Raw genomic sequence first — 26,125 nt, 5'->3', positions numbered from 1 at the left:
GCTGTCTGAAGGGGGTCACCGCGCGTTTCATTCTTTCAACCTGTCCATATTTCGTGGGCGTGCCAGGCATATCAAACAACACATAATGATATAAGTGATCAGTCTTCTCATTTGTTTCCTTTCGTGCACCGGTTAGTAAAATCAGTGCTACATCTGCATGACGATAATAAGGCGACTCTCCCTCATCTAAAGCCGAAGATGGTACCTGCCGCCTCGAGCACAGTGTTCTTTGTTTACGGATGTGACGCAGGTTGAATCGATCGCCCGAGGAAAGAAGATAAAACAAGGAAATGTTTTTTTTTATCATTGTTTTGAAGTGTGCAGTACTAAGTGTTGTATTACGGTACCGTTGATAACACAAGCAACCGTTTTGTTTAATTGTGTCGATTGTCAGATAATTCTGAATCCCCTCTTTTTTTAAAAGATCTCATTTTCATCCAGTGGAAAATTCGTTCCTGTCAACTTCACTTGACATTTGTACCTGAAAATGAAAGGAACCGGGCTGTCTGGTCCATCTGGCCTGTTTGGTCGTTAGTAGCTAGTTGATCTGAGGAACCCATCCAGCTGTTTCTTGAGAGAAGCCAGGGTATCATATTGAAGAGTTTAGAGGAGTACCTTGTTCAAAACCCCTACAACCCTTTGTGCAAAAGAGAGCCTCCTGTTCTCAGTTTAAATGCACTTCAACGTGGTGTCTTCTTGTGTCCTCTGGTTCGTGTTTCACTCTTTATTTCAAAGACCCTTGCTGGGTTGACCTTGACAGTGCCTTTGCAGACTTCAAATACATGTGTCGGCTCGTCTCTTAATCTTCTCTGTTCAAGATGAAAAGGGGCCAGAATGTATTTAAGTGCTTTTTTTCTGGACTGATTCCAGATCAACAATATCTTCTTTGATGAATCCTTTGCTTGATTATTTTTGTTAAACAGTCCTCCTTTTGTATGTGAATGGATGCATATTTGAAAAGCTCAAGCATGTGGGGGTGTTGAATGCTGGTTAGGGCTCAGAACTCCTAACTGGAGCCATACTGCTGTGTCCCCGAGCAACGGTCTTTCCCCAGGCTGCTCCAGCAAGTGTCAAAATAAGTTGTTGTAAGTCTTTGTTAGCTGCTTTTGGATTCGTGCTTTGTCTAGACTTGTGAAGATGTCATGTAATGCAACTTTAGTTAAATTTCCCCTTATTATTTACCTTATTTTTCTCCAATGTAAGAGTTTTGTGCAAAACAGCCTTAACAAGTGGTGGCCTGATATCATAGTTAGGGAACTATGATACCATAGTTGGGGTTAAGTTGCTCTTAACCCCAACTTCTCTAGGGGCGCCGTACAATCTCTGACCCCAAGCTTCTCTCTGTCTGTGTGTCTCATGGAGAGCAAGCCAATAAAGTAATCTTATCTTATGACTTCATTGAAGTTAAAACGGGAGCTGAACTGTGGCACCTAGCGGCCATAAGAAGGTACTGCAGGCAAGGAACTCTGTCCTCATTCAGTTAAAAAAAAAGAATATATAAATGAACAACTAAAAGTGTATTCCATGCTGAAGAGAGAAGAAAAGAAACACAACGTTTTGGCTGTGGAGCCTTCTTCAGGTGTGTGAAACGTTGTGTTTCTTTTCTTCTCTTTTCAGCAGGGAACAAACCTTTACTTGTTCCTTTGCAGCCTACGCATGCTGACGCAGCTCCCTACTCGCACTGCTTCAGAATATATAAATAACAGTTCTGAACTAACGAAAAGGAATTTATTTTACTTTGGTTTGAAAGGTTTGAAATCGACACTGAAATATCTGTGGCTGTTTTTCAAAAACACTTGCCCGAGGTGGAACCAAAGTGAAGCGCTTGTTTCCAACACGGCCCCTTTATCGGGCGGACAGCAGCCTGAAATGCGATTGATTGAATCTGCGGAGCGGCGCTGTAGTGAGGACACTTTCCCAGACAAAAATCAACGCTTTCGAGTCGGGCAGCTATTGTAATAATGACGACTTTGGTACTTGACAATGGGGCTTATACCGCAAAAATTGGTTACAGCCATGAGAATGTCAGGTTGGTTTAATTTACGACACCTTGCTTGGGTTCTTGTATATATCGTGGGCTTTCTGCTTTGTTAACGACAAATGCTACTCTCCTTGGTTACAGTAAAATGAAGTCATGTCAGGTTCATCAGTTATTCGGCTTCCCTGCAGAGGATAAGACCACAGTTACACAGAGTGGGGAACACAAGCTTATTTCACTGAGCCTTAACGAGGTTCCGTTGTTGTGCTTTTAAATTTCAGGACACGCGGGAGTGATCTTGTGAGTGACGGCGTTTCGCATTTATCACGTTTTGTTGTTGCTCACATTCGAGGCAGTGCTGATGGGCCCTTTTGGTAGTCTGTGAGATCTGTTATGGGCTGAACCGTCAGTGTTGGCCCTTCTCGGTTCGCGAGTCTGAAGCTTTTACCTCCTGCCTGTTCGTTGTGTTTCCCCCAGCGTGATCCCCAACTGTCAGTTCCGCTCCAAAACTGCGAGGCTGAAGACGTTCACCGCCAACCAGATCGACGAAATAAAAGATCCGTCGGGACTCTTCTACATCCTGCCTTTCCAGAAGGTGGGCTCCGCCTCAGCCTTTATTTAAGCTTTTAATATTGTTTCTGCCAGTTTTTAGCTAAAGCATCCCTTGTATACACTGTACCTTTAAGTTTAATATAAGTTGGAAGAGCAAAGATGTGATTGCAAGCGCTCGACTAAATGCGACTACTGATGAGATTATTTTACAGTGGTTGTGTAATATATGATTTACTTTTGAATGTGTTCGTGGTTGTTCTGAAAATGAAAGTCACTTTGTTTTCCAGGGCTACTTGGTAAATTGGGATGTCCAGAGGAAAGTGTGGGATCACCTGTTTGGAAAGGAGATGTACAAGGTAAACGAGAGCCGTCTTTCCGGCTGTCTGCTTGGGGCCAGTGACTTCAGGACAGCGTGTTCGTTCTGTTCCTTTCGCCGGCCAGCTGCTTGTTTTTAGAACAACGAAGCACGTGTACTCTGAATGTTGGGGCATCGTTTTCATTTCTTGATCACTCATGGCCCGTGCATTCAACTGATCTTGGCTGTTTGCACGAATGGTGTCAGCTCGCCTCAGCAGCGACAGGCTTGGCCGTGTCAGGTACTGCCCTGTCGAGCTCGGTGGAAGCCAAGAAAGCAAGTGGCAGGAAGGAATGGCTATTTCCTTCTTAACAAGAGAGAAACCTGGTATGTTGGAGGCTGAACGGAGTACATTCGGGTGGACTCGGCAGCACTGAAGGTGTGTGTACAGTAGAGCACTCTCCTGGAGGCAAGCGCATCTCCCGCAGTGGTGCGGAACAGTATGGGATTGTCACGTGCACCGGGTCAGTAGATGGGGAGGTCCAAGTGTGATGCACAGGGCAGGCATTACTAGTCACCACAGAGCTGGGCGTGTAGTCGTTGATGGCAGCCTGACTGCACGGCACTGCGTTGATCAAGTCCGGTGATGTCAGTCACTGCCCTTCCTGCAGGGCTCATCCTGACCTGACGGCGTCCCAGCAGGACAGCACGGGCTCATGTCGCTGCTGGGACGGCAGCTTTCAGGCAAGGTGGAAACGGTGCGGTTATGCCATGGATATCCTACTCGCCAAAAACGAGCTGGATGGAACGTCTGCAGGCTGAGCAGGGACAATGTGTGGCATCCAGGGCTCCGAGACCAGGGAACAAGCATGTGCCGGCCCAGGCTCTACAGATGCGACATCATCTGCTACCTGGTGCAAAGCATGTGTCACAGATGTACAGCTTGTGTTGCTTCCAGTGATATCCACTCACGTTACTAGCACGTGAATTTCACAGTAGACCCCATATTGATCAGCCTTGTTGATAGGATTTAATCAGTAACAACCCTGACTAGTGTTAATCTGCCTCATGAATTTACCCCTGCCACATCTGGTGCTGTACCTGCCTGTTACAATACATGACTTTTTTTTCCTGATAATGACTTTGTGAATTCATTATAGTTTTAAGTTCTAAATATTTTTGATGCACAATATATGATGTTTGACGAGTGGAAAATCGATCATTAAAATTGAATGTTCATAGTCTGTTGTTGGAATTGAATAAGAATTGTGTCCCATTGTGCCCCATGTTTGGAACAAAAATGTTCTGAAAATTGAAATCTGTAAATAAGAAATTATCAGAAGTAAGAATCATACAATTTTTTTTGTTACATGGTAGCATGTACCATTTTAAGGAAAGACTATAGTGGATTCACGTGTACAGTGATAGTTTTGTTTTTCATGTGTGAATTAAAGAGGCAGGAGAAGTTATTGGTAAAATGTATTTCATTTGTTTTTAGGTGGATTTTGCTGATACCAGTATAGTGATCACAGAGCCCTACTTTAATTTTACTTCAATCCAGGAGTCAATGAATGAAATACTGTTTGAAGAATATCAATTTCATGCTGCTCTCAGAATAAACGGTGAGTTTTGGTGTCTCTTAGCTTTGGAGTTGTTAGCCCCTATATGTCAAGAATGTATTCAAAGTCTCGGGGGGGTAACTTTAATCCAGTCTTTCCCAAGACATATATAGGAATTGGTATCCTGGTTGGTCAGGATGTGTTGTGTGGTAAATAGGAATGTGATGCTGGACTAAATCTAGAAATGAGTGTTAAATTCAAGTTGTTAGCTTTTGTTTGTCATTCATGGGCATGTTGGCTGTTCAGGTCTGTACTACCTTATTTTTATTTTAGGGAGCCATTGCAATATGCTTATTTCTTTGACCTTTTTTGACTTTCTCTGTCTGTCAAGCTGGATCCCTGAGTGCCCACAAGTACTTCCAAGAGAACAGTTCGGAGCTGTGCTGCATTGTGGTGGACAGTGGCTACTCCTTCACACACATTGTGCCCTACTGCCGGGGGAAGAAAATGAAAGACGGAATATGCAGGTAAACAAGTTTATTACAGAGATTTCAAATTTATTCGTAAGAAGAACAGGATCAAGATGATTTTTCCTCCTTCTCCCGAAAGATAGAGGCCGCGACTGCGCCTTGTATAACTTGAGCTGAGGGTTCTCTGCAGGTTCAGAGGAGAAATGATCTGAAGGGAGAAAACTTCCATGCAGTATTTTTTTAAGTGTTCTAATATTGTCAGTGGTCTGGTATAGATACCTGAAAGCTGAAAGCTCAAAGTTGCACTGACAGACCAATGAAAATTAGTTTTATAGATTTTGCAATGGTAAATTTGAAAACTTAATCCTATCCTGTGTATAGAAGAGGGTACAGGGCCTCTAGTGGATGAGATATACAGTACCTGTTCAGCAGTAAATCAGTTTAAAGGCTTGTCATTTGCGCAGACTGCGATTGCCACTATGACAGTGGTCCAAGCAAATGGCGTGTTACAACAACGGATTTTTCCCTTGTGTGTTTTCATTATTGAACGAGCCATCTTTGATTTAGCCCTGTAATGAAGTGAAAACTGGAAAAACCCAGTAGGATAATCTCTACAGGGCAAAGCTCAATTCTAAATGCATTCAGTAGCTTCCTCTACAAGATGAGTGTTGGTCATACCTTGTTACTGTAGAACCCAAAAGTTACGTAAGCTGGTTAATTCATATTTAATGTAGAGAGGTACTTTGCACATTTACTTGCTTTTATTAATGTATATGTCGTAAAGAGCACTCAGATTTTCGCTGGTGGAACTCGCACCGAGTCCATCGAAGATGTGCGCTGCACACTCTCTCCTGGCCCCAGGGGAGATGCACCAGGACACAGCTGGCGGGTGGGCGGATGTCTAGTAACTGAACCATGCTGTTTGGTTTTTGTTTTAGAATAAATGTCGGTGGAAAGCTGCTGACAAATCATCTAAAGGAGATCATTTCATACAGGTATTGTAAGCACATTACTGCTCTGCTCTCACTGTATGTTCTCAAGCTGCTTCTCAAGGTATTGCCTTACCTTAAGAGTTCTCCCCCCTACCCTCTGGCAAGCGGTAGCGCACTATTAAAGCACAGACCACGAGACTCAAGAACAGCTTCTACCCTACGGCACTGCACAACCTTAACAGCTAAGTGCAGGGCCTTAACACACGTCTGCACTACGCACTTTTTACACGGTCTACCATTTTGTTTTGGTGTCTCTACTACATATTTATTTTTCCACAACGTATTTACTGTTCCTGTTGTCTACAGTGTGTGGTGTTGTCTGTTGTACTGTGTATGTCATGGAGATCAGCGCCATTAAGACTTCCAATGTACGTGTACATATGGCAATAAACTACTCTACTCTCTGCTCTTACCTCTCTTGGTTCTGAAGTGTTTCTCATAAATACACAGTGTTGAGCTTTACTGTCAGGTCTATTCACTTGTAGGTGATAAAAAATAACAGCTATTAATTGTATTTCTAAAAACATTTAAAAAATTTAAAAGTAAGATTTTGGATAACACAATATATTATTTTCTTTAATTCTAGATTGTCTCCACAGAATAATCTGCTTTTTCTTCGTTTAAATCCACAGTCCCCAAAATGGTCCTATTGCCTTGCTTTCTTTGTGACACAGGCAGCTGCATGTAATGGACGAGACCTATGTTATCAATCAGGTGAAAGAAGATGTGTGCTACGTGTCCCAAGACTTTTACAAGGACATGGAAGTGGCTCAGTGAGTTTCTCTGATTTATTCTTTTTCATTTCCCTTTGCAACAGGGCGGCGTTGTAAACATTTGAAACTGTCTTAGTGCCTCTGTTCTCATATTATGAATTCTCTTCCCATGCCTATCTTTAGTTGATTTTGAAGCTCAGTGGCTGCCCAACATGGAGAACAACATCAGATGGGCTATAAACACTAGAAGGCCATTCAGCTCGTCTATCTTATTTGGTTGCTAGTGAATATTTCATTTGAATTCCCATTACTTTAAACAGCATGACAGGGTAACTTGTTCTAGTCTCCCACAACTCTTTGTGCAAAGGCAATTGATGGGCCTTGTGGTTTTCTTTCAAATCAGCAGCAAAACTTGTTGTTGCTACTTGTAGGTTAAAAGGAGAAGAAAACACTGTGATGCGAGACTACGTGCTCCCGGATTTCAGCACCATCAAAAAGGGGTTTTGCAAGGTAAAGACATTTTCACTGTATATGATAGCAATTCCTGGCCAGTAAAGCATCTCGTCTTCAAATATAAAAATAAATAGCAGACGAAATTGAAGACATAGATTGTGTTCTGCCACCGATGTGTGCCTTCTTGGAAACAAAGTGTGCCTTTCTACTCACTGTTAAATAATATTGCTGAGCCGACCAACATTTTGTCTAATTCAGCCCCGGGAAGAGATGAATTTCAGTGGGAAGTACAAGACTGGGGAGCAGATACTCCGACTGACCAATGAGAGGTTTGCTGTTCCTGAGATGGTCTTCCACCCCTCGGATATTGGGATTCAGGAAATGGGTATTCCGGAGGCCCTGGTCTACTCCGTTCAAAACCTGCCTGAAGGTAACAGGAACACGCAGTTGGGGGGCACTGAAACAGCACAGACAGTGACATGAATTACTTTTGAAAGTGAAAGTGGAAAGTGTACTTTGGTCATCGAAGACTCTGTCTTTATGACGTGCAATTTAAATGTTTTTTTTTTCCTGTCTCAAGAAATGCAGCCCCACTTCTTTAAGAACATTGTCCTGACAGGAGGCAACACCATTTTCCCTGGATTTCGAGACCGGGTTTACAAGGACGTGAGATCTCTCACTCCCACGGATTTTGACGTGTCTGTGGTACAGCCACAGAAGTAAGTACTGGATCCGTTCAACCCCTAGAGAGGCAGTTTAGTTGATTCAGCTCATCTGTTGGTTTTCAAACCAGTTCATCCAGTTCAGGGGCGTCGGGTTGCCAGAGCCTATCCCAGCAAGTAACGGGTTTCAGGCAGGATACACCCTGGACAAGAAGCCAGTCCATTGCAGGGCCCGCGCACACGCACACGCACACACATGCAGGGCCAGTTTCCCCAGAAGCCAATTAACACACAAACAGAGAGTATCCAGGTCTGGAACTGAACCCAGGGCCCCAGCGCTGTGAGGCAGCGGTGCTGAACACTGCACCCCCACACTGCCCTTATCCAGCACGTATTCAATTTACTGACATGTCTTTAGAGTACTCTTTAACTGTACTAACAGCAGCAGTTGTTTCAGATCATTCAGTTGTTGGAGAGAGCCTGAACCCTGTGCCTTTGTGACCGGCACGTCTGAGTTCACAGGGTCTGGGTTCTCTGCTTCCGAGCATTGCTCGACAGACTGTAAGAAAGAGCGTTTTGTTGCTGCTTAACCGAGAGCACAAAGGAAACTTGGCTGAAATCAGTAACTGCATTAATATTCCAACATTAATGTGAGGTATATCTGTGGTCGCGAGCTTTGGGTAGAGACCGAAAGAACGAGAGGGCGGGTACAAGCAGCGGGACCGAGGCCTGCTGGGCTCACTCTCCGTGACGGGGAGGAGCAGCCCAGCAGTCCAGGAGGACCCTGGAGCAGAGTCCCAGCTCCTCGGGATCGAGAGGTGGTCCGGGCGCCTGGGGAGGGGGACAAGCCCACTGGGAAGAGACCCCGGGACACTCCGGAGGGACTGTATCTCTCGGCTGGCCCGGGAGAGCCGGGGACCTCCCGCCCCCAGGAGGAGCTGGAGGCTGGTGCTGGGGAAAGACGGTCTGGTCGGCCCTGCGCGACCTCCAGCAGGAGCGAGCGGGGAGGACAGGATGGTGGGACGAACAGGCCCGAGCAGCCCGTGCCAGTTCGTGGTGGCCGTTTGCATGAACGCGCTAGATAATGGAGTGCAACAGAAAAACCGGTCAGGCAGCTGCTGGCAGTTGGTTAAATCACTGGCAGCGCCGAGGAGTAAGGAGACGGCGTGGGTGACGGGCCATGCTGGATTGAGGAGCTGCTGAAGTGGCTTGCCAAGGTGCTGTTTTATTGTTCTCTGCTGCAGCTGCTCGTACTGTATATTGTTGTTCTACTCAGCTAATAGAACGGTTGTCAAATTTGAATTAAGTATGATGAAAACCGTGTAATATGCTTGCTTTTTTTTTTTTTTTTTTTTAGTCCCATCTGCTATTCCTGGGAAGGAGGCAAGCTGCTGTCTGAGAATCCGGACTTTGACGAGATGGTTGTAACCAGGGAAGATTATGAAGAAAACGGACACTGTATATGCGAAGAAAAGTTTGATATTTAAAAAGGGGCCACCATCGGGTCTCCAGCCCAGGGCCTGGCCTGAGTATCCGGGAGCGGACTGGCCACCTGCAGCTCTGGGTGCGCATACAAGCAGGCGTGGCACAGAGGAACTGCGTTCACACCAGATGAAATACCTACTCTCTCGCTGTGGTTTTAGTAACAAAGTCATCATGTATGTAAGAAGATGCAAACAGCTATGCAGTACTACACTGTAAATCAATTCTTATTCTTTGAGTTAAAACAGTTTTTACAGTGTTATCAGTGGTGAAGCTGCAGTTGCTTGTGCTGCTTTTCCAAGTAAGGAGTGGGACTCATTAGTAACAGCTTTATTCTTACTGAACAGGGGGAAGGGTGGTCCCTGTTGGATTATTATGGTGGAATTCATTGAGAATCCTCTGCTGTTCCTTTGGAATCCTGGACATAAAGGTCAGCAAGGGACTGTGGTTCCTTGCTGTAGTGTCTTTACAATGTGCTTCGACTTCAAGGTTAATAGTGAAATTCGGTCCCATTACTGCTATTAATTTATATTGCTGATGCTTTTGTCCAAAGATACAAGCTACACACTTGGGGATATTACTAGAGAAATGGGCATGAAGTGCCTTGTGCAAGGGCACATCTGCTGTGCCATCACCCAACATTGGATGTGAACCTGCAACCTTCCACTGACAAGTCCGGAGCCCTTTTATGTGGGCATCATGCTTGCCTGATGTACATAGCAATATGCAACGGTGAAATACTGAAACATTTAATATAGAATGCTTTTCTATGGCAAAAAAATGTTGAAAGGTTTGCATGAATGTGTAAAACAATTTCGTTTTCAATTGTTAGTGGTCTGAACTCGGATCGTCTAACATTTTAGGACGGCTCTCGCAAATACTGAAAAAAAATAAATGCATTAACTTTATAACAGCACATGCAACATTGTGTAAAACGTGCAATACATTAATGAACTTTTTCTTTTAATGCTGATATCATGGATCGACTGTGCTGCACCGTCCAGTCGACCACATTCGTTGCAACAATTATATTCAAACAGCTGGGAAAAAGGCTTTGCAACCAAGACAGTGGCGCGAACCATTCTGCGCTCATAATAGGGGGACATTTGGGATTGGAGTAAATTAGTCTCTGACGAATATAACTTTAAATTACATTTCTTAAGAGAACCTATATTTCAAGCGTGTTCCTAGAGCCGTGAATCGCCAAGGCTTATCGGTTTTGTACAAGCAGTGCCGTCTTTAAGAACTCGATGGTACGGTCCGAGTTCAGAACTAGAACGCTGTTTGGTGCGGTCCGTGGTGACGCAACTTCCGGAGTCGCGATGGCGGTGGATTTGACTCCGAGGTTCCGACGCATAAACAGCCAGAGCGCCAGCATGCGGGAAACGGGCCGGACGGGTGAGAAAAAACAGGTTATAAAAGGGATTCGCTGAAGAAGCGATTTCGTTTTCATCGGTTATGTTGAAATGGAATGAGTGGGCGTACAGAACAAGTAACTTGTCGACTGCATTGGCCTCTTCCAAAGAATTCAGGCAGCCCCCCCGGCCACAGAAGTGTACTTACCCTCAAAATACTCCTCTGCATCTCTTAAAGATCACAATTAATTGCTTTTTGAATCGTCTTTTTGATTAAACGCCCATTCACCAGTTACCCTAACACACTCGAGCGATTCTGTCGCTATAACTCGCCTCTCTTTCTAAGAGACTTGGTTCCGCGGAGACGATGAGGTCGGTATCTCACCCCTTTCAGCGTCAAGCCTGCTGAAAACCCAATACAAAACAAACAGAAAGGGACCAGTATGCTCCGTTTACAAAGAGAACAGTTGTTATGTGGGATGCAGAATCCCCAGCAGTAAAGCCTAGCCTCATTATTAAGCGAGTGAAATGATATGCGAATTGTGTACCGCCTGGCATGTTCACAACCAGCGGTTACTAACCCGACAAGGACAGGAAACTCCCCGAATACACTCTGTTGATAACAGTAAGGAGATGGCTGTCTATAATGTCTGTGCACCTGCTACAGAAATAGTCGCTTGTGCCTGCTAGCTCTTTGAACGTGTTGTAGTTAAAAAATGATGTTTCTTCTGGTACAGTTAAAGCAAAATATTTAATTTGGTAAGAAGAAAGTGCCTGTGACTAAGGAAACTTCCAATCAAAATACATGTGCAAAAAAAATACTGAAAAGAGCAGTAGCTATAAAGCGAGTTAATACAATAATCCAACTTAATACCGTCACTAAATGCAGAGAGCCAGATCACTGCACAACCAGGAAAGGTCACAGGGTACAACACCTGTAAAAAGAGCAGCTGGCTCACTAACTCCAGCAGCTCAAGGACGAACTGTAGAGAAGGGTCAATGTTTAGGCACAGTTTGACAGCTGGAGGTCCCTGGACTTGATACAGCTACTCTGGAGGTCAGGCAGCAACTCCTGTCCAGACCATCATACAGGAATCTCCCCCATCAGCTGGTCTGCCATGTACAACAATGATCATCCTTCTTCACACTCGCAGATATCCTTCAGGGTGGTCAAGGCAAAACCTCAATCCGTCATAAAAAAGGACTGGGCTCTCCTGCAGGAGAGTCCACCTGAGGTCACAGTCCGGGCTCCCACATCCCTACAGCACAAAGGGGCTGTTCTCTTGGTAATTTGAGCACATCAAGTCCTTCCTTTGTTTTTCCCCCCACCAGGTGTGACATCAAGCAGGTTATAACACCTGTGCTCAAAGCATCTCATTAATGAGATTTAGTGCCAAGCTGCAGTACATCACAGGCAGGAGTAATCAATTAATGGAGTACAAAAAAAAAAATCAGTATCAAAGTCTGTATACATTATTTTTCTATAAAAAAAAATACATGTCCACAGAGTGATATTTACATGCTCAGCATGCAGTACCTTTAGAAAGACTTACAAAGTAACATGTTGCGGCCTGGCTATAAATCAAGACATTAATTCAGGGTTTTATTTCACCTTTACTCTTTGGAACAACCTCCAGGTGAACAACAGGTGCTCGTTATGAAAATTCATTAAAAATGAAAATCTAGACTAATGGGTTGGGTAAGTGAACTCACCCTTACATTACTACATGATGGAAGCACACTTTTCTTGAATTATAGCTATAATTATGTTCAAAAAGGCCTGCATCAATGTAGCCCACCCAGAGCTGGCAGTGGTTACCCATTCCTCCACACAGACATAGTCAATCTCAGCCAACTAAAAGGCAGACCAGCAGAAGAGAGTTCTAGAGACAGCTGGTTTTATCCTGAAATCATCAGACTCACTACAGTTGAACAAAGGTGGAGACTTATTAGCTCGTTGTGTGATTTGAAAGGCAATTGGTTCCACCAGAGCTAATTTACAATTGCTGTTCCTGAGGGGTGTGGACAGTTATCCAACCCATTTTCTAGGTTTTCATTTGTAATTCCTTTTCCGAATGTTGGAGCACTTGTTTTGTTGCTTGGAGGGTGTGTGTGACGATGTGGAAATAAAGGTAAAATCAATCCTGATTGGGTGTGTCTTGATTTCCTGCGGTCAGGCCACAAATGTGTTACTTTAGGAAGTGTGCGTGGACTCTCTTTAGGCACTGCGTATTACGAACCAGGTGGCCTTCGCCTGTCGTCCGCCTTTCAGATTGCTGGGTGTTTATGCCATCTTGATGTAGGTGATTACAGGAAAAGACAGCACCTCAAAAACAGAGAAGAGGTTGTGGCAACCCCAGAAGTGATGAACCCTAGATCAGGTGGTCCTGAGACCTGGCCCTTGTGGGCCAGAGCCTGCTGGTTTCCTAGCGCACCTGCTGTGGCCCTGGGAGATGGGCCTGAGACCAGGGAAATGTTTTGTGAGATGAAACAATGGGGGACTATGGGTGGAGTGTCTCAAGGATGTCTGTTCAGAATGTGGGTCCAGCTCTGTAGGAAAGGCATCAGTAGGCAGGTGAAAATCCTAATTCAGCCGCGCACAGCTGGCTGCGTGCCGGGGCTAGGCTGGGTGGAGTTGGCCAGCGTGTCAGTGTATCCTGGGGCTGCAGGCATGTGTGAGTTAGTGACCGCGGCAGCACTCTTCTCCCCCGCCCCCTGTGCCAACCTCTCTCCAGGCAGCGTTCGAGCAGCCGGGAGTGAGTGACCCAATCGCTGTACAGTTGGCAAACCCGGACTGGAAGTGTATAAGCAGAAAAATAAGCCGTGAACTCACATTTAAAAAAAAAAAAAAAGATGTACTGCGGACAGAGGGACTGAGCAACCGCTTGACTCTTCTCGAGCAGCGTCGGCGGGCCCGTTCCGTGCCACCCAGCTGTGGCGGGACATCATCCACGCCCTGCAGACCCAGGTGGAGGTGAGGAGGCGGCGGCAGCACCTGCGGATGCACAGCGGCTGCTTCGCCGGCTCGGACGCGGTGGACGTGGTGCTCAGCCACCTCATGCAGAGCGCCTGCTTCCGCTCCGGCGCCGTGTCCCGGCTCAAGGCCGCCCGCCTCTGCCAGGCCCTGATGGAGTCCCGGGTGTTCGAGCCCGTCGGCACCCGGCTGCTCCGCAGGGACAAGGAGCCGGCGTTCGAGGACACGAGCAGCAGCCTCTACCGCTTCCTGGACGGAGACGCCGGGACCCCGTCCGCCGACGAGCCCGGCGGCAAAAAGAAGACCATCCCCAGGTTTGCAATGGAAAAACGTCCTATTGTATATCTGGGAAATACCCGCCAAAACATCAGCCGGTCACGTATTTAGGGTGGCTATGGTTTAAAGTGTTCTTATAAGAGAAATGAAAACATTTTAATGGCAAAAGTTAAAAAGGAGTTTTTTTTTTCCAGTAGCAACCGGTAATGGTCTGACTCGGTGCGCTAAAACGTGTTTCAGGCCGGTTGGGAGGGAGGACTCCTCTTCTGGGTGATCAAAAAACCGTCCTTCGGATGAGACGTAAAACTGAGGTCCTGACTCTCTGTGATCATTAAAAATCCCAGAGCCGTTCTCGAAAAGAGTAGGGGTGTTACCCCGGCGTCCTGGCCAAATTTCCCATCGGCCTCCTAATAATCCCCCTCTATGAACTGGCTACATCACTCTGCTCTCCTCCCCACTGAGAGCTGGTGTGTGGGGAGCGTTCTGGCGCACTATGGCTGCCGTCGCATCATCCAGGTGGATGCTGCACATTGGTGGTGGTGGAGGGGATCCCCATTACCTGTAAAGCGCTTTGAGTGGAGTGTCCAGAAAAGCGCTATATAAGTGTAAGCAATTATTATTATTATTATTAAATGCCTTGTCGAGGGCTCCTGTGGAGCAGCAGCAGAGGGCATTCCTGGAGCCGTGTCTGACGCCAGGTCACGGCAGACTCCAGTGGACGATAGGGAAATTGGCGAGTGAATTCGAAAAGAATTAATTCGTATTAATTGAATATCCATTTGAAACTTTAACACTGTCATCATTTTGCATACTTTGTGTGCTTTTCATGGCCGTGACATAGTGATGCAAGTTTATTTTTTGTTTGCTGTGGGTGGTTTTTTTTGACCCCCCCAATGGATTGAACTTTATTAGGGTGGCGCAATGGTCAGCACTGCTGCCGCACAGCGCAGGGGCTCCGGGTTCAGTTCCTGGGGGTGCTGTCTGTGTGGAGTTTGCATGTTCTCCCATGTTCCCATGGCTTTCCCCCGGGTGCTCCGGTTTGCTTCCAAGCCCAAAGGCATGCTGGCAGATGAATTATCTTCTTGGAAACCGGGGTGTCTGTGTGTGCCCTGTGATGGACTGGCGTCCCATCCAGGGTGCCTGCTGCCTCGCGCCCGCTGCTTGCTGGGCTAGGCCCTGGCTCCCCTGCGACGCTGAATCGAAGGCAGCGCTTGGAAACTGGATTGATGGATGGACTTCATCATAAGGGAGATATGGTGGTTGTAAGCGATTATGATTATTATTAGAATAAAACGCCGCCTGGAATGAGGAGAAGGATTCCACTGCAGAAGCTCTGTAACCACAGCGTTGCGAGGCTGGCGGGACACACTGCTGGCACTGTTGCATCGGAGCCGGCGGATGACAGGATGTCACCAACTCCCTCCACAGGCTAGAACAAGTCACCACCATTCCCAACCCGCTGGCCCTGGAGTCTTCCGACAGGAGAATAGAGAAACTTCTTCAGAGCATCAACCTGCGACCGACTCTGCCCTCGAACGCAAAGCCGGAGCAGCCAGCCGTGGTGCTGCCTAAAACAGGTGAGGTCAGGAGACTGAGGATGCTTTCGAGCGAGAGGAGGCCGTTCCGCCCACTGGGGCTGCTGGGTGTCCCCGGCAGTTCATTTATCCAGGAATTCCAGCCAGCTGCTTCTTGAAAGAAGCCAAGGTATCGGCTTCAACCGCATGGCCGGTCTACTTGTCCCACTCTCCCACCACCCTTTGCGTGAAGGCGTGCCAGCTCTCCTCACTGGAGGATCTCATCCAGTCAGGGGTGACGGCTTCAAAAACACAGTTGGCTAGTTTGTTCCAGACGGCCGCAGCCCCTTGTGTCAGGAGGAGGGATAACCTGCCTGTTCCACTGTTATGATAGTATATAATTGTATCATAGACATTATTGACTGAAATCAGTCAGTTTTAATTTTCAGTGCTTTTCTGTAGTTTGATGACGTGCCAAATGATATGCTTACAATGTTATTTCTAGAGATCTCCACATTTATTATTTTAGTACTATGAAAATGAGCAGCCCTCAACATATTGATTTATTAAGAATTATCAGTTACCAGCATTAGTAATAGCAGTCGAAGATATAGATTCTGAAAGGTACCATGTATGGTGTTATCTTAAACATTGTAAATTGCCTACACTGCTGTTGGTCTAATTAAAAGTTTTGCTGTGGTTTTGAAGTTTAAATGATTAAACCTGTTACCTCTCAAGGGCATTTCAGATATGCTGAAATGACCTTAATACAACTGACATACAATTTGCAATCCCAGGCTAGAAGTTCATTCAAAATGCTAATTGATTGCAGGCACTGTATTTAGATATCTCCAAGCATATGCATGGATCATTGAACAGATGGTACCACTGCAATATTAAAATTAGGTGTGAAGAGATCTGTTTGTGTTTGATGGTTTATAATGAAGAATGACACTTTAAGACCTTAGCTGTTTGCAGATTAAATTACAATTTTGATGAGCCATTTATAAAACACATCTGTTACAGTCTGAATAATTGCATATATTCAGATTGTCATGCTATTGTGTGAATTTTCTCTTTCTGATGCTGAAGACACAAGATACCATATGTTAATGAAAGAACCCCCTTTTGCAACGTGTATATGCTTTATTCCCTGATTTTTGTGAACAGAAATAATATTTAAATCCACGTTAACAAAGAGCTTTTTTTGTCTTATTCGTTTAGAGTATATTTGCATCTCATTTACTCCAAGAAACAAATCGGATTGCCTGCTGCTGAATTTGATACCTTGGCGGCTGGATGAGTTTGAGATCGATGAACTGTTAGCTACCGCACAGAGCAGAGAGGCTGAATGGCCTCTTCTCGTCTCTAACTTTTCTTCCACTAGCAGTTCCCAGTCTTGCTGGTGGAGGATCACCCACCCGGTGGTGGGTTTGATTTCAGCTGAGCTCACAGTTACGCAGCTGAACAATTTATTGATTTAGTAATAGGGTTACCTGGAACTGTTTGGCGGATTGAGCGACTTCAGCTCTTAAACTGAAGTCTTGGAACTGTTGATTTCCTGAGTCAAATCCCCAACTTTTGTGTAGAAAAAATAATGTGCGAGTATTCCAGTCGAGCAACCGGTTATTTCAGTGACGTCTGCTGTTAGGTAGTTTTGTTTCCAGTCTCAGGTTTGGGGTCTTATTTCGCTTACACAATGCCACGGTTGAAGCTCCACTCTGTTCAAGATCTGGGGGCAAAGAGCTCAGATTGCTCTCCTCAATTCACTGGCTTGACTGGAACAAAAACCAACCGGGGTGTGGGTCACCAGGACCAGAATTGGGAACCACTGCTTAAGCCTAATAATCTCCAGGTTCCCCATAATATACGTGCTCCTTCATTTGCTAAATATCTGTTGAGCGTGACTTTGGTTGGCTTGATCCATTTGTCCTTCCGCTGCTTTTTTCCTCTGCCCTCTCTCCTGGTTTTCGGCTCTGTCCTGCGTCTGATCTCTGCAGTCGTGGCGGAGGTGTGGAAGCAGCAGACCCTGCTGCACCTGCTCCAGATCGTCGACCTCCCCTTCCTGGACGGCGTTTTGGAGTCGCCGGCGAAAGCAGAGCAGCCGCGTGTGGCCCCGTCGCGCGGCTGCGCCGACCTCGTCATCTCCAACACCTGCGTGGAGAGGGAGGTCACCCAGAGCCTGGACCTGCGCCGGTCAGTCCGCAGAACATCTCCACACACCCCTGCGCAGTTCACAGGTTCTCACTGCTGATCCTGAGGTCTCTCTTAAATCTTGGACGCATGAAGCTTTCCCTCTGCTTAATCCCCACGGCTCGTGAGTTAGTCCTGGGGGGATCCACTGATGAGTTAAGATGGGTTAATTTAATGCAAGCTTCTCTTCTCAACACGGAGTAACATCACTGAAATATGAGACGGCACCCTTATCTGTACTGCTTTCTGTCCAATAGCCAATAGCACGTTTTCAATCCAGGTGCATGCAGTTCCATGATTACCTACTGACCGTAATCTGAGAATTCCTCGGGTCAGTCAGTTTTCTCACCCTTGACAATGGGTGCTGCATTAGAAATCAGGTAATGGCATAGTTAGGGGGAGGTATAAAAATTGAAGGTTGTGCTGAAGGAGAATCTGTATAATAGAAGAAATAGCTTCTCGAGCTGTGTGCTAATAGCCTTTTATTACCAATTTAAAACGTCTTCCCTTTTGTCCCCAGGCTCGACATGTGGCTTATGGCTGCTATTGACTGCTTAGAGTACTTCCCTGACCAGATGATCGTGGCAGCTGGAGAGCACTTGTCCCAGCAATGTGCTGCTGGGCACGAGAGGGAGCACATGCAGAAGAAGCTGCTTTTCGACACCATATCAAAATATTACGGTCAGGAAAGAGAGCCGCTTCTGACAAGCCACTACGTCGACATCCACACTGGCATCGTGGAGCTTTTAGGTAAAAGAGTCCTCTTCTCTCTTAATCGAGGCCTTACAAATCATGCCCGCTTTCTTTCGAGTTCTCTTGTGTTGTAATCATGTTTTCCATTGGATACAGTTTGGTTTTTATTCATGTTTGTAGCTTTGCTCCTTCAATGAGGCCCATAGATGTTTTGGGGTAGAGAGATAATGAGGATGGTGGACATTAAGGGAAACTTGTAATGATGAGCGAAGCAAAGATTTTAGAACAAATATCAGTGTGCCAGTGCTAAAGGAATAATGGAAAGTCATGAAGATCTGACAGAAGTCAGCTGCATAGTAGCAGATGCTTTTACTTGCCAGTTCTTCACCTTGCATCTGATTTTATAAACTGACTGCTTTTTATAAACATTTGCTTCAGAGAAATAATATCACATAACATTATTCTCTTTGAAATGATAGTGAACAATGTTACAATAAGGGGTGTTGACCCGTCCCACTCTTTAAGGGACACAGGACGAAAGGTGTTGACCTGTCCCACTCTTTAAGGGACACTGGACGAAGGGTGTTGACCTCTAGCGCTCTTTAAGGGACACAGGATGAAGGATGTTGACCTCTTGCGCTCTTTAATGGACACTGGACGAAGGGGTGTTGACCTCTCACACTCTTTAAGGGACACTGGACGAAGGGGTGTTGACCTCTAGCGCTCTTTAAGGGACACTGGACGAAGGGTGTTGACCTCTAGCGCTCTTTAAGGGACACAGGACGAAGGGTGTTGACCTCTCACACTCTTTAAGGGACACTGGACGAAGGGGTGTTGGCCTCTCACACTCTTTAAGGGACACTGGGCGAAGGGTGCTGACCCATCATGCTCTTTAAGGGACACTGGACGAAGGGTGTTGACCCATCGAGCTCTTTAGTGGACACAGGATGAAGGGTGTTGACCCATCGTGCTCTTTAGTGGACACAGGATGAAGGGTGTTGACCCATCGTGCTCTTTAAGGGACACTGGACGAAGGGGTGTTGACCCATCGTGCTCTTTAAGGGACACTGGACGAAGGGTGTTGACCCATCGAGCTCTTTAGTGGACACAGGATGAAGGGTGTTGACCCATCGAGCTCTTTAGTGGACACAGGATGAAGGGTGTTGACCCATCGTGCTCTTTAAGGGACACTAGACGAAGGGGTGTTGACCCATCGTGCTCTTTAAGGGACACTGGACGAAGGGGTGTTGACCCATCGTGCTCTTTAAGGGACACTGGACGAAGGGGTGTTGACCCATCGTGCTCTTTAAGGGACACTGGACGAAGGGGTGTTGACCCATCGTGCTCTTTAAGGGACACTGGACGAAGGGGTGTTGACCCATCGTGCTCTTTAAGGGACACTGGACGAAGGGGTGTTGATGTCTTGCCTTGTCTGCGTTGCAGAGAGAGGAAGGGGGGAGCGAGCTCTCCAAGCGTCCCGGCTGTGCCTGAGGCTGCTGGAGCCCAACGTGAGAGACGAACTGCGCCGCCTGCTGGCGTTCATGGCAGAGGCTGCGGAGCCGGAGGGCTACAGACTGCAGAAACAGGTGGGACTGCTCACGCAGCCATCACAAGGCAGAGGGGCTGCCGGCCGTACTGTACTCAAGGCACGACAAATGGGCTACAGAAGTAAAATGATTTGAGTGCTGTGAATCCAAAATTTATAAATGCTACTCTTATTTGTTTTTTTAGAATGCTCCCCACACACCAGCTCTCAGTGGGGAGGAGAGCAGAGTGATGAACCCAGTTCAGAGACGGGGATTATTAGGAGGCCATGACTGGTAAAGGCCAGTGGGAACACCAGGGTTACACCCCTACTCTTTTCGAGAAACACCCTGGGATTTTTAGTGACCACAGAGAGTCAGGACCTCGGTTTTACGTCTCATCCAAAGGAAGGAGCCTTTTTTTTTACAGTATAGTGTCCCCATCACTATACTGGGGCATTAGGACCCACATGAACTGCAGGGTGAGCGCCCCCTGCTGGCCCCACTAACACCTCTTCCAGCAGCAGCCTTAGTTTTTCCCCAGGAGGTCTCCCATCCAGGTACTGACCAGGCTCACACCTGCTGAGCTTCAGTGGGCTGCCAGTTGTGAGCTGCAGAGTGAAATGGCTGCTGGCCATAAGACAGATCAGTCTCCCAACACCCTTTGGGTGAAGAACTGCCTCCTGGTCTCAATTTTAAATGCACTTACAGGAACAGTGCCTATAGAAAGTCTGTACACCCTTTCCAAAGTAACACATTTAGTGGCCTGACAGACTGAAATCAAGAGGCTTCAGATCACAATTTATTTCACCTTTATTTAAGCATTGTAACACACAACCTCTATACCTCTACAGAAACTATCTTTCTGTAGTTCAGCTGGGTATCTTCGTCAGCATGGATAGTCTGCAAAGGAACGAGTAACAGGTTTATTCCCTGCTGAAAAGAGAAGAGTGAAAACACAACGTTTCAGCTGTGGAGCCTTCTTCACACCTGATAAAGGCTCCACAGCCGAAACATTCTGTTTTCTCTCTTCTCTTTTCAGCAGGGAATAAACCCGTTACTAGCATCTTTCTGTGGTTACTACACATGTATTGATTCAAGCTCCTTTCCTGTCAAGAACGAGGGATTGCACTTTTATTTCCTGATTACTAGCGGCTCTTCAGGGAAGATCTCTTCAGCCAGTCTCATTTGTTCCCTTCTACGCGTTTGCCAGTTGATTTACTCTGCATGATCGAGGAGAACAGAATAGCCCTGAAACAACCAGCATTTGTGCTTTGCCTTTGCCTTGTTTACTCCCAAGAGCTAATTAAAACACTCCCCTAGGGTGGCTCTCCAAGCCCTGCTTCAAAATAACTTGGCCTCATCTCGTTAGCAACCTTTTTTCTGTCACTGTTTTTATTGGAAAGGGCTGTTCTTTCCTCTGTATTTTCAAAGGTCTGTTCTTTTCATTTGATGGCCCTCTCCTATTAGGCCTATAGAATGCCCTTCTAATGAGACTCACAACACACAGACGCCCTATGAAGCTTTAAACATCCTGCTTTTATTTGCCCCATTAATTCTGGCTAATACGGCTCTGTTTGAGTTCTGCCTGATTCACCATCATGTGTTTTGATCAATTATTTATGTGTTGAATATTTTTAAAGATATTCAGTACTTGGTGTGGGTGTTAATTTCCTTCCGTTTATACTGCTTTTATTAACTGCACCATTTAAAGGTCTGTGTTGTAAGTACTGTATTTATTGTTTCTTGCTCTCCACAATACATTAGTTACTGTCTGTATAATGATACTGCTAAATTCCCATTCAGACTTCTGAATCCTTTCAGCAGCTTTTGTGCATCAAAGCTTTTTGGTAGGGAAGTCATTACTTAGATGAGGGTTATTCCCATAATGGCCAGATGTTGGGGTGTTGGCATTTGTGATATCATTCTGAGAAGTCCACATCTTGTATTAAGAATCATTCCATGTGGTTGATTTGTTTCACTATTTCACTGTTGTGGCTGGTGTGTCTTTTGTCTTTCGATGCACAGCATGATAACAGAACTGTTGTGTGCCGGACCTTCCTGAAGGCTATTGTGCAGAAGAAGTCCCTGTCAAAGATCCAGGCTGAGCAGCTGGTCCTGTTTCTCATGGAAACGCACACTGAGCTCTTTAAGGTGGGCCCTCCATTTCTTCAGTGCACCCAGAGCATGCAAATAGACGAGCAAACAGGTCGGAAACCTTTGAGGGCTTTACATTTAGGTCCAAGCTGAAATTGTTTTTTGAAATTATTTGTGTTATTCAAATATGAATGTAGTTATCCAGAGAAAAGGTATGTTTGGTGAAATGAAAATGCAGGATAAAACAGAACATCAGCAAGAACAGATTTAAAAGGTGCTAGAAGGTATATGTAATCGTGAGAACGATTTACAGATAATAATGATGTCAGTAATTTCTGATTACTGTTCAAAAGAAATGCCTACTTCAACAATATAAATTCATCAATGAAATATGTGTTTTTTTATCTGTTTTAACTTTAAGACTCCTACATCATTGATCACAACCGTAGGCAAGAAACTTCAAAGTTTACAGCAAGGAAGGGACCCAGATAGCACAGCAGGTAAACTCTTTGTCTCCAAATATAGTTCCACTTTCCTGTGCTGTCCAGTGCCCTCTCCTGCTTTAGACAGCTGGCTCTCTGTAGGATTCCTCAGCATCTCCTGATGATCATCTGCATGAATTCAGTCCTGGTGTTCATCAAATCTTCTGGGCATCAATGTAAATTAGGATCTAAATGCAATAAATATTTTTTGTGGAAATTGGGAAGCTTTTTGTAGCAGGTGAATTGGCATTTTGTTGAACAGACACGATGCAGGTGAATTCATTCTTCATTAGACTCAGAAGGCCTGGGGTCTGCTGTAAAAATCAGAGGCTAGTAACGTGTGGCCAATTTCTTTAGGACCTGAAAGGTTCACATCGGTGATACATGATTAGCAGCAAGTATCAATTGTTGTCTTCTGGGGGTTCTGTCCATTCCTCTACCCAAAATGTCATCCCAGTTTATCCCACACATGTTCGCTAGGGCTCAAGTCTGGGTAACTGGGAATCCATAGTGTGGCTGCCATGCTCTCGGCTCACGGGTTCGTTTCAGCTCCACTCTCGAGTCGCTGGTCAGCCTGGCCGTGTCGCTGTGTCAGTGTGCAGCGTGGGCCTCCGTTTGACAGTGTCCACAGAGTGGACCTGGGAGGAGTATCCGATGATCTTCCCTGTAATCCCAGAGTAGTACAAATTGCACTTCAATCTGTGGCCTTATCCTTAAAGTGCCTTGATATTTAAGAACAGTAATGACAAAGTACAGTGCATGAATACAGAGCGTTGCAGTTTGGATACACAGTGTTTTAAATTTAAGCTGATATTTGTTTCCGCATCATTCCTAGGGAGTAACTGAGCACAGTATGTCGTCTTGGGGGTCAGCCGGTTGGGTTTTAAGTCTGTTTATGCGGAAGTGGCCTTTCTTTTTTTTCCCAGCATTCACGTACTGTGAGCAGCTGACGCTGGAGCAGTACAAGGAGCAGGGGCTGCAAGCGACTGTGAAGCAGCTTCGGCTCTTAGTGAGGGACATCGAGCACAGCGCCTCCCTCCCTGCCAAGGAGAAGGACAGGCTCGTGAAAGAGCTGCAGAAACACCATCCTTCCGCTTTTCTCCACTAGAGCTCCAAGTCCCTCCCCAGAGGAGACGGTTCTAATTTAGATTCGTTTATTGTACTGGATTTAAGGGGTAGATTGTTAATGAACAGCATTTTGCACTTGCGTGTTTACAGAAGGTAGCGTCACACTGGAGGTGAAAGTGTCAGTCCTGTGAAACGGCCAACAGTCGTACACACTGGTAGGTTTAGAATGCTGAATGTTATGAAACAAGAAATATAATCTCTTGAAATATAATCACAGAAAAAATGCTCTGCCTAGTGACATATCTCATGCGGAGAAGTGCACCTTCTTTGAGCACATACACTAAGGTACATTGCAGTCCTCTACACTATCCTACGTTACAGTACACTACAGCGTGGATCTCATTCCTAATTCTGGGAAAAATGGGTCTTATTGATTTTGTCTAATTGAGCTCTGAATCAGAGGCTAGCTCACTTCTGTAATTGAATGTCGTGTTTGATTATACTCTTTCAGCCTACAATATACATCGAAGTGCATTTAAAACCGAGAACAGGAGGAACTTCGTTACGCTAAAGTCAGTGGGAGTAGGGAACAAGCTATCCATTCATATAGTTGAAGCGAATAAAAAAGTGATTCTGTTCTGCAGAGTCCGCAGAGATCCAATTACCTACATTCCACACGCCTGAAAGAGGGTAGAAGTGAAATTCAGAAGGTGGTTCAGGGTTATTATTAACTGCCAACAACATCCAACTGTTTATCAATTAGGCCAGATTAATCACTTAATTGCTCTTCTTAAGAGACGACTAAAGGCCTTAATCCACTACCATCCACTTCCCGGAGGATCAGTCATTTTGCATGTTTACTTTTCAGCTCCGACCTTCTGCCCTGACATACGTTGGCAGGTTGCTGGCTTAAACGGACCAATTTATCAATTTCTCCCAGTTCTTCGGCTGCTGCTGCCTTAAAGGGACAAGGCAAAGGAAAACCTGCAGATCTGCGTGCCCTCCAGGACAAGGATGGGACAGCCCTGACTTGACCAATTAAGAGATCGGTGGAATGAAAACACGAAAACTCTGGGCTCTTCTTAAAACCAGAACTGGGACCCACTGTACTACAGTTTGATTTGTTTGTGACGTTGTTTTCGAAGGATATACAGTAGTGTTGTTCATTTATTTGTCAGATGCTTTTAGCCACTGTGATTTACTTTTGTGCCTACTTATACAGCTGAGCATTTCACTGAAGCAAACTCAGTGGTGTACCTTGCTCAAGGGTACAACTGTAGTAGTCAGATTCAAAGAATTTCTATTGGCATGTTGGCACGACCAGTGAATTACACTGTCGCCAATGCAATGACAGTCAAACCTTTCCAGCAATAACTTCTATTAATAATAAGTGAGAGGCAGACTGTCTGTTCCTCAGTCTGTGCCATGAGCTCACCTGCCACATACTGGACTGCAGCCCTGTTGGGCCCAGTAGCAGTCCAGTTTGAGTGTGTGTCTCTGTGGCTGTCTGGAGTGGGCTGAGATAGGGGAGGCTGTGATTTGTGGTGTTTTACCTGGCCTGTCCCGAGTACATCAGCTGGGATTTGAATATGAATACTTCATTATTGTGAATCGTGAATTCTGTTAGTGCTGGCATATTGGTCAGAATAGACATAAAGGTTAAGAACTGCCCCAGTTAATAATTTGATAAGAATATGACCCAGTGTATATTTTGAATCATTTTAAACACTACTGTAATGTAACATACCATTTTCTTTTCTGTGTTTTGTCACCTCTACTTTTAAGCAGCAATCTCTGGTATAACGTTAACAGAAAAACTACATAATGTGTGTACATAAAAAGAACTGGATTCTTTAGTTATTCTTTAGTCATTTTCATGAGCAAATATCTGACGAATATTGTAAGTTTTATCAAGCATTGTCAGTCGATATAATATTATATTAATATTAGGTCCTAATTCTTCTTACACCCATAAGATTTTAAAATTAAAACAAAGAGGTTTCATTCTGTAAACTAGGATAAGAAAGTTCCAGTTTATAAAACTACATCCCATAAGGTTTTTCATGCTGTCTATACTTTCAGCCACAGGCTCAGAAAATTAAGTAGCATCTTCAGAAATTAAATGTAATTGAGACTAGAAAGAGGAAAGTTGTTATTGAAAAGCACTTTAAATACACTTAAAAAATGTTTTGTGATCTCAAACACGTTTTTTATCCATTGCTTATTTATTGTATTTTAAATAAACCAATCAATGCCAGATAATATTAAAAACCTATTTGTGTGGCTTATGATGTTTAAAATATTTATAGGACATGCTAGTTCGCGGACGTCAGATTAATAAACACTTTAAATGAGGCCTTCAAACAGATGTTACAAGAAGTTTTTAAAGGCTGTGTGTCACTGAATTGGGCTTTTAGAGGTCTGGGAGCTTCTAGGTGGTTTTTTTTGTATGTTCTGAGTGATTTTATTTGTATATGCTCAATATATGTTCAGATGTTCCAATACACTCTGTTTTTGAGACCCAGAACTCAGGCAAAATATGCTGAAGAGTATGAATGTGCGGTCTTCACAACGTGGTGCAAGGACAAGGGACCTCAGACCGCCACACGTGGTCTCATTCTCCCCTGGATACACACGTGGGCTGCATTCTAGGAAGAAAGAAAGATGCCTGTTCATCTACAACCTCACGAGCAACATCAGGAGCCCTGAAGAGCTGCCCTTGATGATTTCGGTCTACTTGGGAGGGGTTGCAGTAATCCTTCAGTTCTCTTCTCCACAATCACAGAAATGTTCA

General features: G+C 45.2%; 2 protein-coding genes across 2 annotated transcripts; both read left to right on the top strand.

The window, feature by feature from the left end:
• The first annotated feature begins 1,587 nt into the window (after positions 1–1,587).
• On the top strand, positions 1,588–10,072 carry actr6 (actin related protein 6). The gene is made up of 11 exons (XM_006633060.3): positions 1,588–2,029; positions 2,456–2,573; positions 2,818–2,886; positions 4,324–4,447; positions 4,776–4,911; positions 5,793–5,849; positions 6,521–6,619; positions 6,991–7,069; positions 7,271–7,442; positions 7,593–7,731; positions 9,032–10,072. Exons 1-11 carry the CDS (start codon positions 1,962–1,964, stop codon positions 9,159–9,161), a joined length of 1,191 nt encoding a protein of 396 aa, XP_006633123.1. The 5' UTR covers positions 1,588–1,961; the 3' UTR covers positions 9,162–10,072.
• Positions 10,073–10,166: 94 nt separating this feature from the next.
• On the top strand, positions 10,167–25,077 carry depdc4 (DEP domain containing 4). The gene is made up of 9 exons (XM_069192827.1): positions 10,167–10,554; positions 13,415–13,799; positions 15,190–15,338; positions 17,276–17,471; positions 17,989–18,218; positions 19,605–19,747; positions 21,713–21,838; positions 22,203–22,281; positions 23,190–25,077. Exons 1-9 carry the CDS (start codon positions 10,407–10,409, stop codon positions 23,369–23,371), a joined length of 1,638 nt encoding a protein of 545 aa, XP_069048928.1. The 5' UTR covers positions 10,167–10,406; the 3' UTR covers positions 23,372–25,077.
• The last annotated feature ends 1,048 nt before the right edge of the window (positions 25,078–26,125 follow it).

The sequence above is a fragment of the Lepisosteus oculatus genome, chromosome 7, assembly GCF_040954835.1.
Source record: "Lepisosteus oculatus isolate fLepOcu1 chromosome 7, fLepOcu1.hap2, whole genome shotgun sequence".
NCBI lineage: Eukaryota > Metazoa > Chordata > Actinopteri > Semionotiformes > Lepisosteidae > Lepisosteus > Lepisosteus oculatus.
Note: the sequence above shows the minus strand (reverse complement) of the source record. Positions and strands in the feature narration are given on the sequence as shown.